The sequence below is a fragment of the Trichosurus vulpecula genome, chromosome 8 (genome assembly GCF_011100635.1).
Source record: "Trichosurus vulpecula isolate mTriVul1 chromosome 8, mTriVul1.pri, whole genome shotgun sequence".
Taxonomy (NCBI): domain Eukaryota; kingdom Metazoa; phylum Chordata; class Mammalia; order Diprotodontia; family Phalangeridae; genus Trichosurus; species Trichosurus vulpecula.
The window spans coordinates 55741670-55754510 of NC_050580.1; the positions used below are offsets into that span (position 1 = coordinate 55741670).

A 12841-nucleotide genomic window follows, 5' to 3' on the forward strand; every position below is an offset into this window, starting at 1 on the left:
GCTCTCTCTCCAGAGCACCCCCAGTGTCGTGACCTCCCCTGATGTCCACACGCTATCATGACTTCCCAGGCACTACCTTGTTGGCTGAGGGAGGGAGCCCCCCAACGGCGGTGGTGGTGATGGCGGCGGCGGCAGTTGCTGTTGCTGCATGCGATCCTGGAGGCTCCGTGCTTTTCGGATACAGATTTGTAACTTCTTATCAACTATGGTTCTGCTGAGCGTGCTAGAGCTGGCACCATGCAGGGCAAGTCTTAGTTTAGCTAAAATGCAAAACAAAAACAAAAACAAAAACGAAAACACACAGCAGAAACAGAACACACACACAAAGAATAAAATTGAACGAAAAATGAGCAATGAAGTGCAGTAACTGAAAAGATGCAGCAGGAGCACAAGACAGAACATGCAGAGGCTGCTGAGGTGAGGGTGCCGGCTGGCCCTGCCTAGGAGACATCTTGCAGCACCAAAGCCAAGGGGAGCACAGAGGGAATTCAGATCAACTAACGGAAATCTACTCCTAAGAAATACTGGAGTTTTCATCTTATTTCCCACAGGTGATTTCTACGGCCTTCCTGACATGGTTGCCAGATTAAACTTTGGTCTTCAGGTCCTAGCCCAACCCCTGCCTTCTAAGTGGAAAAAGTCAGGAAAATCAGGACCACCAGGAGACATGCAAAGACACCTGCCTCTCATCACAGGCCTACTCAGCTGGGGGTGGGGTGGGTGCGTCCATACCTAAAAATCACTTGTCAGTGATAAGCTCTGGGGGTCTCCAAAGCTCATGCTTCAACCCCTGCCAGTGCCCAGGAATCAGGGAGAAGAAGGAAGGGGAAAAGCACATACTCCTGTGGAAAGTTACAGGCCCAGGGTCAGAGAGAAGGCTGCCTTCACCTTGATTGGTGAAGAGACAGAGTGGATTGTCCCAAGTCAGACACAGTGTTGGACCAGGGGACAGAGGGGGCTCCAGCATCACCTGTGGGTTCTTGCTGAATTCCCTCCAGGTGGTCCCCAGAGAGACTTTGGTGTCCAGTTCGAAGGCCCAGACACCATAGGGGCAGCCGAGGCCAGCAAGGGCTGCCACTGGGCCAGGCAAGCAACAAGAGCAGTGACAGAAGCTGCAGCTTAAAAGCGAGACAGCTTGGAGGAGTTAGTTACTTACAAATTGCTTCGTTACAGAGAGCCAAAGCTGTAGCACAGTCTCCTCTCTGCTCACGGCGCAGCACTTCCTCCAACACAGAGTCAGCCTCTCGGGTGGACCTCTCAGAGTGGTCACGCCTCCCTGCAAGGGCCAGCACTTGATGCGAATGGGGCTGGTGGCAGGCTTCTCTATCCAGCCACCTGCCACAACCAGACGGGCCATGGGAAGTCTCTGGGACAAGGTCGGGCTGGTTAACCTCAACACCCTAGACCTTCCCAAGTGCACAAAGGAGGCCGAGCCACCAACCACCATTTATTATTAGATTATGAGTTCTTGGTAGTCCCTGCCTGAAGAAAGCACACAACGGTATTTCTAGTACCACAAAGAACAGAAGGAGAATTTTTAATAGAAAAAGAAGTACAGAAAAATACAACTCTTCATCTGCTGGGGTGGAGTAACATCTCTGCTAGAGAAGGAAGCCGCCAAGTTTGCTGATTTTCTAACAGTCACACAGGTCACACAGGTTGGATGGAACCAACTAGTGTCTTCACACTGCCACGGCCAGACATGAGACCCCTCAGGCAGCTCCTCACTGCCTCCTCAGCCACATTTAATCAAACAACTACTTCCAAGTCCCTCGAGGGAGAGGGGCATTTCATTTCTGTGTCACTGTCCCTAGGTGCCCAGCATAGTGCCTGGTAAACAGAGCCCTGATGTATGATTAGCAAAGCTTTTGAAAAGCTTCAGCAATAGAGATCTCTACGCTGATGGAATGAGCATTTTATAGCTAATAAGGGAGACAAGGGAGTTGCCAGGGTCAGCTGGCTAGTAAATGGTGGAGCAGAACATGGGCCTCATCAGTCTGGAACCCCACCTGGTCCTCTCCTGTGACAGCATGCTACTTCAGCACTGAGGGCTGCCCCCAGAACCACTTGCCTGTGTAGGCCCTATGCTCCACCACAAGCCCCCAGCATTGAAGATCTTTTATCATTCTGAATTGGAGCCCAGTTTTGGAGCCCTTGTAGACAAACTCCCAATATAAGTCCCCCCAAAAAGTAACTAGGCTGGCATTGCTGCCAGCCATCTTATCTCCTATTGAGTTTTGGGATCAACAATATTTTTTAGAGGCTCCTTCCCATCTTCTCCTGGCCACTTCCCCACCAGACACAAGAATTTTCATCAATGAATATGGAGCAAGGCCCTCCTCTCTAACAATGATTATGTATGGAAAATAACGCCCAAATGAAAGAGGTAGGAAAAGTGTGGTCATAGGCCAATTCCTGTGCAAGGAATCTGCTCACCTCAACCTGTTGTTGGCCCTCTCCCATTCATAACCATGATTTACCTGCAAACTCTAATGTGAACTGAAACTGTGAGTTTTCTCAAAGACAAACTGGAACCCACTTCTCTTTATAAGCCTTATGGTCCTTCTATCTCTTCACTATATGGACTTGGGAAACAAGTTCATGACTTTTTTCAGTTTTTAGACTCAAGTAAGAAGGGTCAAGATATCTGAATCATTTTTCACAGTTTCCCACTCCTTTCAAACTGAGGGTAGAGGACAAAAGTCCTTAGGAATATTTATTATGTCCTCAAATTCTCCTGCCCCTGACTTTGAAGGGTCCTAGAGGAATTAGAGGGTAACAGCAAAAGTACAAGTTTGGCTCTAGGGAGCTTAGAACTTAGACTCCTGTTCCCATAACACAGACTCAGTTGAAATAGCCAATACTAATCTATACACTCAGATAATGATTAAAGCTACAAGATTCTCAGAGCCTGTAAGCAGAGCTAGACAAAGTAGGGAGGTCGCCATCCACCATCCCCTTCTTTTCGTTGTTGTTTTTCTGTTGTTTCAGTCATGTCCAACTCTGTGACCCCATTTGGGGTTTTCTTGGCAAAGAGACTAGACTGGTTTGCCATTTTCTTCTCTGGCTCATTTTACACGTGGGGAAACTGAGGTAAACAGGTTTACAGACTTGCCTAGGGTCACACAGCTAATAAGAGTCGAAGTCTGGATTTGAACTCAAGTCTTCCTGATTCCATGCCTGGTACTCTGTGCCACACCCTCCTTAGTCCCTTCAGAATCTTAGCTACCTTGGCTTCTCTCATCCAGAAGTCGCAGAGTCAATGAGAGAAAACTAAAAGTGAAATATGGTCAGCAGATTCCTAAAACATCATTTTGATATGATGGCCAACTAGTTGAGATAGCTAAGTGGGGAGAATAAAGGTTCTTCTTTCAAAAAGAGCATGAAGCTGGGATTGCAACTGTGAATCAGAGAGGAAGAATAATAGAAAAATAAAAAATGGAGATTATCAAGGGCAATGGAATTAATACAACCATATGCAGAGAAACATGCTTTTTGATTCGGGAAATGAGGAAAGAAAGTGCCCTAAAGTTTGGGTGAGAAATAAAGAAGGGTAGAATTGTCTAGGACTGTCTAGCATGGGACATGACCTCCAGTAATGCAGGAAGGGAGGAATCTCCATAAAAAGGTGGTCCAAGGAGATAGCACACATTCCAATTCTGTACACTACTTATGAAGTACATCTAACAAGAATGTGTAACTTATTTTAAAGAAAGAAGAAGTAAAGCCAAAATGATAGGAGTCACCTACGTGGCTCAGGCTCCAGCCTTTCCAAATCTGTGTGCTCTTGCTCAAAGTGACTCTCCAAAAAGACTACAGAAAATGAGACAAAGTGAACAACGACACCAGAAGTGGCCGTCAAAAATCTTCTTCAGACTACATGGGAAGAACCTGGATGGAGTTTACAGTCACAGAATATCTTTCCCTTTTCTGTTATTCAATTTAGGACTTATGCATAGTTACATTCTCTACTTCTAAAGATGGGCAGTTTTTGGCATGAAGAATTATCTACCATCAAAAAGCACTCCTCCCATTCCCCCCGCCCTTTTTTTGCAGGGGGAAAGGCAGGGCAATTGGGGTTAAGTGACTTGCCCAAGGTCGCACAGATAGTAAGTGTGTCAAGTGTCAGAGGCTGGATTTGAACTCAGGTCCTCCTGACTCCAGTGCTGGTGCTCTACTCACCGTGCCACCTAGCTGCCCCCACCGTTTCCCCTTTCTAAACCAGATATTTGTCCTCCAAACCAGGGACCCTCAATCAACAAGTTAGTCATATTCTAGCTTGACAGTGTCAGAGATACTGCTCAAACTTGGAAATTAGGAGATAAAGAAAAATGCCATTTGAACCATTTCTCTCTCTCTGTCCACAGTCTCATCCACAAGAGTTACCCTGATGCTGAAGCTCATCCAGGTCCATGAAGCGGCTGGGGTGTGGGTTGAACCCTCGAGCCTCCTCTAATTCCTTCTCCCGCTTCCTTCGGAGTTCTTGTTCCTGGGCCCTCCGAGCCACCTCTTCCTGGAGTTCATCCAGCTCACTTTTAGAGGATGAAGACAACTCCCTGTCTGTGAGACAAAAAAAAAAACTCCACTTTACAGATTAAGTCAGCAGCCTGGTGTCTATTCAATCCATAATGAGGGTAGTAAAGCCTCATAATGACTGGAATATGGGTTAGTAACAGCATACAGTTTTGGGGGGGTAGTGTGGGCCCAAGTACTAAGAGAAGTGCTTTTCCTGACTTTACTGCTGAATCAAAGGGGATAGTTGGGGCAAGTCCCTTCACTTCTGCCTTGATTTCCTCCTCTTTATTATGACAGTGAAAACTCAACCATAAGAGTTCATGAATGACCAGACAGAGAGTGACATAAATGCGTAGGGGAAGTGTTGGAAAGGTCAGTGAAAAAAAATAAAAGCAGAATGCGGTAGGAGGAGCAAGGATAGTACCAAAATAGACCCTCTGCTGGATGCCGTGCATCGAAGGAGGCACTGGGGCACTACAGCCCACCACCCTCCCAACCTCACCGGCTTATTCATAAGCTCAAGGTTTTGGGAGCCGCTCAGTCAAGCACAAGGCCTAGAGAATACTGAGCTGGAAAGCTGTCGGCTGTTCTGGAACACAGAAGGAGATGAGACTGTTTATATGTTGCTGGAAGTGACAGTGGCCAAGGAAACAAAAGTGAAGGAAAGAAGCCAAACAAACGCATTTATCAGAAAATATAAGGTAATGCTGAGACAAATGCTTTCCCCAGGGTTTCCCCAATCATTACCACTGACTACCTGCCCTAGAGTCCAGGGAAGCCCGCAGGGAACACCTGCTCCTACTCTGCTTTGTTCAGTTGTGCCAGGCATCAGACCCCTAGAGCACATGTCAAAGATGGCCTACGTACTGACTTTCATGAGCTACTGCTATTGTAACTGCCTGCAGTAGCTCTCCTGGAGGAGCTGATGGTCAAAACAAAGGCTCTTCTCCCTCTCAGTGTTCAGTGCTTAGGAGACGCTTTCTTCCCACTCTTCACCCACCCCCTTTCCAAAGGACAGCTCAAGGTCAATAGACTTTTACTATCCTTCCCATGGTATACAAGGTGAAGGCATTAGTGCAGTTTTAACCTTTGATAACTTGAAAATTTAAATGCTTCACACAACACACACAAAGAAAACACTTGAAAGGTTATTTAAATTTTAAAAATACTGATGTTTCTTATTAAAAATCAACACAGCCTAAAAATTTTCATACCCTTTGACCCAGCAATACCACTTCTAGGGTTGTATCCCAAAGAAATCACACAAGCAGGAAAAGGACCCATATGTACAAAAATATTTATAGCAGCTCTTTTTGTGGTAGCCAAGAATTGCAAATCAAAGGGATGCCCATCAATTGGGGAATGGCTGAACAAGCTGTGGTACATAAAGGTGATGGAATACTATTGTGCCATAAGATATGGGGATGATATGGACTTCAAAACAACCTGGAAAAACCTACACGATACAATGCTGAGTGAGCAGAGCAGAACTAGAAGAACCTTATACACAACCACCAATATATGGATTCTGTGAGGACCAACCCTGACAGACTTCGCTCTTCTCAGCAACACAAGGCACAAAGACAACTCCAAAGGACTCATGATGGAGAATGCTATCTACATCCAGAGAAAGAACTATGAAGTATGAATGCAGATTGGGGCACACTAAATGCTAGCCTTCCCCCCCTTTTTTTCCTTTTCTCTCTTTTGTTTTTGTTTTTGGGTTGGTTTTTTTTTTTGGTCCTGTTTCTTCTTTTGCATGATTCATTTCATTGATCACAGTTCTTCTCCATAACTTGACTAGTGTGTAAATTAATTCAATGCAAAGTTATACATGGAAGCTATATGGGATTCCATGTCATCTTGGGGAGGGGGGGGGAAGGAGGGAAGAAAATCTGGAACTCAAAATTATGTAGAACCAAGTGTTGTAAACTAAAAATAAAAAAAATTAAAAAATAGAAAAAAACAAAACAAAAAAAAATCAACATAGCCACCATCTTGTGCTATATGTCACTCTAGTTGATTTTCAAACTTTGTAGAAAACTTTTATCAGCTGCTGATCAGTGACTGAAGGAACTGCATTTGTAATCCTAGCCTTAAGATTTTCCAAAGAATGAGGTTTTAAAGCAGTCACACATTTTGACATGATTCTACAAGAAAAAGTCTGATTGAAATAAATAAGGTGACTGGGATGGTCAAGAAGTAAGTGGACCTCCTCTACTGATCCACTAGACTTAAAAGTCATCCAGAAATTGTTGCACACAAAATACAGTATGACAAGATGCCTCATCAAAAATTTATTTTTTAAAATTCACTAAGCTAAACAAGTATAAAGGAAATTTAAATAATTAAAACTTTCAAATTTTTTGTAAGTTTGTAGTAGCATTTATATTTCTAAAGTTATCAAAACTTTGAAATGCATTAAAGTTTTTTAGATCTCCCTGGCATTAGAAATCACCCTGAGCCTGGAGTCAGAAAACCCAGGTCTGAATCCTGCTTCTCACATCACTCACGGAGTGCCAAGGAACAGCCCATCACACTCTCTCAGCCTGTTTAACGGATTTTTCAAACTGTAAATTAAAACTATGGGCCTTTGACCCAGCAATATCACTACTAGGGCTGTATCCCAAAGAGATCATACAAATGAGAAAAGGACCCATATGCACAAAAATATTTATAGCAGCTCTTTTTGTGGTGGCAAAGAATTGGAAATCAAGGGGATGCCCATCAACTGGAGAATGGCTAAACAAATTGTGGTACATGAATGTAATGGAATACTATTGTGCTATAAGAAATGAGGAGCAGGCGGACTTCATAATAACCTGGAAAGCTTACATGATCTGATGCTGAGTGAAGGAAGCAGAACCAGGAGAACATTGTATACAATTACAGCCACATTGTATCTGTGATGACTAACTTTGATAAACTTGGCTCCTCTCAGCAATGCAAGGTTCTAAGACAACTCCAAAAGACTCACGATGGAAAAAGCTACTCACATCCAGAAAAAGAATTATGGAGTCTAAATGAAGACTGAAGCAAACTCTTTGCTCTCTCTTTTATTATTTATTAATCTATTTATTTACTTATTTTGTTTCTTCTTTCTTGTGGTTCATTCCATTGGTTATAATTCTTCTTTACAACTTGACTATTGTGAAAATATGTTTAGTGTGAAGGTATATGTAGAACCTATATTGGATTACATGCCATCTTGGATGGGGATGGAGGGGGAGAAAATCTGGAACTCAAAAAGTTGTGGAACCAAATGATGTAAAATAAAAATAAATTTAAAAGGAAAAAAATATGTAATCAAAACAAACACAAGGTAATTTTGGAGGTTAAAAAAGACTATGGGAATTCCAGCTGGTCTTACTGTTGAGAAAGGGGCTAGGGCTTGCACACAGTCTAATTTCACTCATCAGACTTTTGCTAACTTAGCCCTCAAATACTTTGCTAGGTATGAAGTTTCTTTCTCTTGCCTGACTTTAATATTAATCAATCTCTAATACAAGAAGTCCATAAGGATGAGAGAGGAGGTACTCATATAATCTTCCTCTCTGGAGCCTGGGGCTACAGGCGAGTTGAGGCTTTTGTTTTTTTAACCCCTACCAAGTAAAGAAGTGAATACCACCACCAGGTTATCACTTAAGCATACAATTTAAAGGATCCCCTTTCCATTAAATCCCTAGGGTTAGGACTCCTTTGAATGGAGCCTGCTCAGGATGAGCTCAGGAGGTCAAATAAGACAGGCTCTCTCCTTCCTCCACCACTACAAACTCTTTGCCACCTGTGAGCTGAGACCTGGAATCCCACCATAGACACCTCTTTGGCTTTTTTCTCTGTTAAAATTCAAACTCCCCTTAGAAAAGTAACATTTTGCCCTAATATTGGTCACTTATTTAGTGTAAATGTGTTTCTGATCCTTTCTTGAGAAATTATTTTACCAAGGAGAAAATTACAACACTGAGCACCACCAAGAAGGGGAAAAGGCACAGCACTAAGGGGCACAGGGGGTCCCAATGGTGTCCTGCCATCTTCATGGTCTGACCCATGGTCCATATTTCTGCCAGCTACCATCTCCACATGCTGACATTAAACCTGATATAAACTGCATGGAGACAGGAATTTTTTTCCATGAAGCTGCCATACTGAAGAAAGATCTCTCCTTTTGGGCAGAGCCACCATCGCCTCAGGGAACCGTGGTCATCTCAATTGCCAGCTATGGACTCAAAGCTTAAACTTGCTTCCTAATGTATGTTAACATTCAAACTGCCTCAGAGTTTCACCTAGCTGTGTCATGGCCTGAGCGAGGGCAGATAAGATGCTTCCACATTTGTATCCTAACAACAGACTAATTTTTAATTATCACCTCATTCCCAAGCCTCCAAGAGGCCTGGATAGAGGAAACTAAGCAAGTGGCCCCAACCAACCTGTGCTCTTGTCCTTCCAGGGGAGGGGCTGGTTCTTTGTCCAGCCACTTTTGGATGAGATCAATTCCACCTCCAGGATGCTGCTGCTGCTGTGTGACTTTGGGATCTGACGCCAGGCAGGGACCAACCCAGGCGCTCTTTTCACATTTGTATCCCTTCAAAAAAAAAAAAACCATAGGGTCCCATGTGAGCATTAGAAAGACCAAGAAGATGGAAGCCAACATCATAAAAATCACTACTGAAATGGTACTCAAAATGGGAAGGTTCAGTCATCTTCCACGTCTCCTTTTATCTACTTTCTCTTCACCCCTTGCCATACATACTTAAGATACTCCCTCATTTTCTTCTTTACAAGTTCTAGTTCCAAATTTACCAGCTAGCCATATGACCTTGGGCCAGTCCCTTTACTGTCTAGCCTTTGGTTTCTTCAGCTGTAAAATGAGAGGACAAGATGAGATGATCTCAAACCACTGCCACATTCTCTTGGGATCAAAGTAGAGAGCTTCCTGAAGCTAGGAAAGGGAGTTAAAAAGTTGTGCCGATTTATTTGCTGCCATTATAGAAACAGACAAGATGGTGTAATGGCCAGAGGACAATCAGGAAGACTCGGGGTCAAATCTCAGTTTTGACACTTACTTGAGTAACCCTGGGCAAGTCACTTAACCTCTCTATGCCTCAGGCAATTCCTCAGGATGTATTTATTAAGGCAGAGATGAGCTTTGATTTATAATAGCTGAGAGATCACAGATTTAGAGCTGGAAAGAACCTCAAAGGTCATCTAGTCCAAGTCCTCATTTTACACATAAGGAAAGCTGAAGCCCACAGAGGCTGAGTGACCTAAGGCCATACAAGCAGTGAGCAACAGAAGTGGGATTTAAACCCAGGTCTAAAGAAACTTTTGACACCAGAAGCTCCCCACACTAGGTAAATTACAGAGTACTTAATGCAGAAAGTGCAATCACATGGTAAATATCTTGAGGACCCAACTGCTTCCTAAGTATACTGCTGGAAATACTAACTTTTCGAGAAGAAAGGGCAATCAGGGGTCCTCTGAGGGAGTTCCATTGAGGAGAGACTTCACTTCTGGAGCTGGAGGAAGGCTCAGAACTCAGAGTCCCCCATGTAACAGAGAAGTGGGTCACAAAGGTGAGGTGACTTGGCTGGGGTCCCCCAGTGGTCAATTAACACAGATCTTTTGGTTACGAATCCAGCCTTTTCCCTGCACCCCTCTGCAGCAAAGGCAGGGGAAGCTGAACTATGCTGGGACTGGATGCAGGCACAGTCCTCTGCTTTGTATGTTATTCAACAAAAGTATTCAGAGTAATGAAAACGGCACTGGCCCAGGAGCCAAGAGACCTCAGCGTGAGGCCCCACTTTACCACCAGCTGGCTTGCAATGCTTTGCTGATGTCAGCTCTTGGGCCCAGCTGGTTTCTCTGTAAAACGAGGGGATCAGATGAAATGATCACAATGTTCTCCTCCAGCTCTGAAATGCTATGACTACAAATAGTAATGACTCTCATCATTCCATGTGAAGTGAGATGCATTTACACTATGCAGTACAAGGCCTTCAGTGTTACCACACTTCTCCCACACCCTGTTCTCTTAGCTGAGGACTTTTACTTTTATTATAATGAAAAAAATTCTAAGAATATTCACTGTAAGCTCCCTCTTCTCTCTTTCTGTTCATCTTAAAGCCCACTGACATCATCTCTCACTCACTTTTTCTTTCCGAGTGTATGACAAAGAGGTGGTCCTTCTTGCTAAGGCCAAGCCCTGTACAAGTACACCTGATTCCAACCATTCCTGTCTTCTCCAGCAGACTGCATAATAATCTCTCGTCCTGAATCCTCAACCTCTTCCTACCAACTGGATTCTTTACAACTGCCTTCAGATATGCTCAAGCTATCATCCTCTACTTATACTTGCTGTCTCTACTTTTTCCCCTCTCACTTACTCCTCAACCTTTTGCAATTTAATTTGGCTTCTGTTCTCATCAGTTAACTGAAACAGTTTTCTCCAAAATTACCCATGACCTCTGTCTTAAAAAAATCTAATACAAAGTTTATTGATTTGTAAAAATTTAACTTTTTTCCCCTCAATTAACAACAATCTATTTTCTCTCTTCCCACCTCTCCCTCAAACCACTGAAGGGGAAAAAGAAAACAAAATCAAAACCCTTATAACAAACATGCATAGTAAAGCAAAATTGATTCCCATATAGGCCATGTCCAAAAAAAAAAATGTTCTCAATCTGCATCGAGTCCCATCTCTGTTAGGAGATTTCATAAGTTTCCTTATGAAACTTCTGGAATTTAGAATGGTCACTGTACTGATCAGAATTCTTAAGTTTTTCAAAGTTGTTTGTCTTTACAACGTTGTCATTATTGTATAACTTTTTTCTTGGTTTTGCTTGTTTCATTCTACATCAGTTCATACAAGTCTTCCCCAGGTTTCTCTGAAACCATTCCCCTTCCTCATTCTTGTAACACTGTGATATTCTATTACATTCACATACTATAATTTGTTCAGTAATTTCCGCTGTGCCCCCCCCACCCCAATTAGTTACTGAGAATTGAAAGTAAAATTCTAGGTTTCTTCTTCTAAAAAATACACTTATTTAAAATTCTGCCCCATCACCAGAAGAGTTTTAATTTTTGTGCCTTCTGTCTTATTATTTGGTGGAGGGAGATAGTTTATTTTACACATAATACCTCACACCCTTGCTCCAGAGATCAAGAAAACAAATTGTTTTGAATTTGGTACCTATTAAACTTCAGAATACCCCCCCCCCAATTGATGGGCACTCCTTTAGTTTGCAGTTCTTTGCAACAAAAAGAGCTGCTATAAACATTTTTCCACATGTGGGTCCTTTTCCTCTTTCTTTGGTCTCCTTAGCAGGGGTGGGGAACCTACAGCCTTAAAGCCACGTGTAGCCTCCTAGGTCCTCAGGTGCAGTCTTTTGACTGAGTCCAAGTTTTACAGAACAAATCCTTTTACTAAGGAGATTTACTCTGTGAAGTCTGAATTTAGTCAAAGAGACAACGCTTGAGGACCTAGGGGGTCACATGTGGTCTCAAGGCTGCAGGTTCTCCATCCCTGCAGGGATGGTAGTGGTATTGCTGGGTCAAAGCACATGCACAGGTTAGTAACTTTTTGGACACAGTTCCAAATTACTTTCCACAATGGCTGGGCTAGTTCACAGTTCTACCAACAGGGCAATTATGTTCCTATTTTCCCAAAGCCCCTTTAACATGTCATTTTCCTTATTTTTGTCAACTTCGCCACTCTAATGAGGTAATACCTAGCTAGGAATTACTCTAATTATCAGTGATTGAGAGAATTTTTTCATATGGTTATTGATAGTTTGTTAATGAGATAATACCTTGGAATAACTCTAATTATTAGTGATTTAGAGAATTTTTTTCATATGGCTATTGATAGTTTGTAATTTTTCCTCTAAGAAAACTTCCTATTCATGTCCATTGATATATATCAATTGGGAAATTGCTCTCATTCTTATAAATTTCAATTGGTTCCCTATAAATCTTGGAAATGAGACCTTTATCAGAGAAACTTGCTGCAAAGACTTTTTTTTCCTCAGATACCAGTCTTCTAATTTTAAGTGCATTAGTTTCTTATAATGTCTTAATTGCCAAATCTGATGGTCTTTTCCTCTGAAAGTCTTATCCTTCCTGTACCTAGCGGCTGTGTTTTATGCTATTAACCACCTTTCCCTCTTCGATATACTCTCCTTTCTCATATTGCCCTCTCCTAGTTCTTCTCCTAGGTGTCTGACTGCTCCTTCTCGGTCTTTGAGGGTTCACCATCTAAATCAAGCCCCCCAACTGTTGGGTATTCACTAATGTTCTGTTCTAGGCCTTCTTCTCTTTCCCCTGC

At 42.8% G+C, this 12841-nt stretch overlaps 1 protein-coding gene across 3 annotated transcripts in view; it reads right to left on the minus strand.

Annotated features, from left to right (window-relative positions):
- The window catches only part of USP54 (ubiquitin specific peptidase 54), a 66947-nt gene that overhangs the window by 13403 nt on the left and 40703 nt on the right, over positions 1–12841 (minus strand). The window contains exons 14-17 of one of the 3 annotated variants that reach the window (XM_036735172.1): positions 8943–9097; positions 4387–4560; positions 1157–1276; positions 77–260 (exon numbers count right to left, since the gene is read on the minus strand). In XM_036735172.1, coding sequence (XP_036591067.1) covers positions 77–260; positions 1157–1276; positions 4387–4560; positions 8943–9097 — 633 coding nt within the window. The remainder of the gene's footprint in view (positions 1–76; positions 261–1156; positions 1277–4386; positions 4561–8942; positions 9098–12841) is intronic. The other 2 variants (XM_036735173.1, XM_036735174.1) reach the window with 2 other exon arrangements.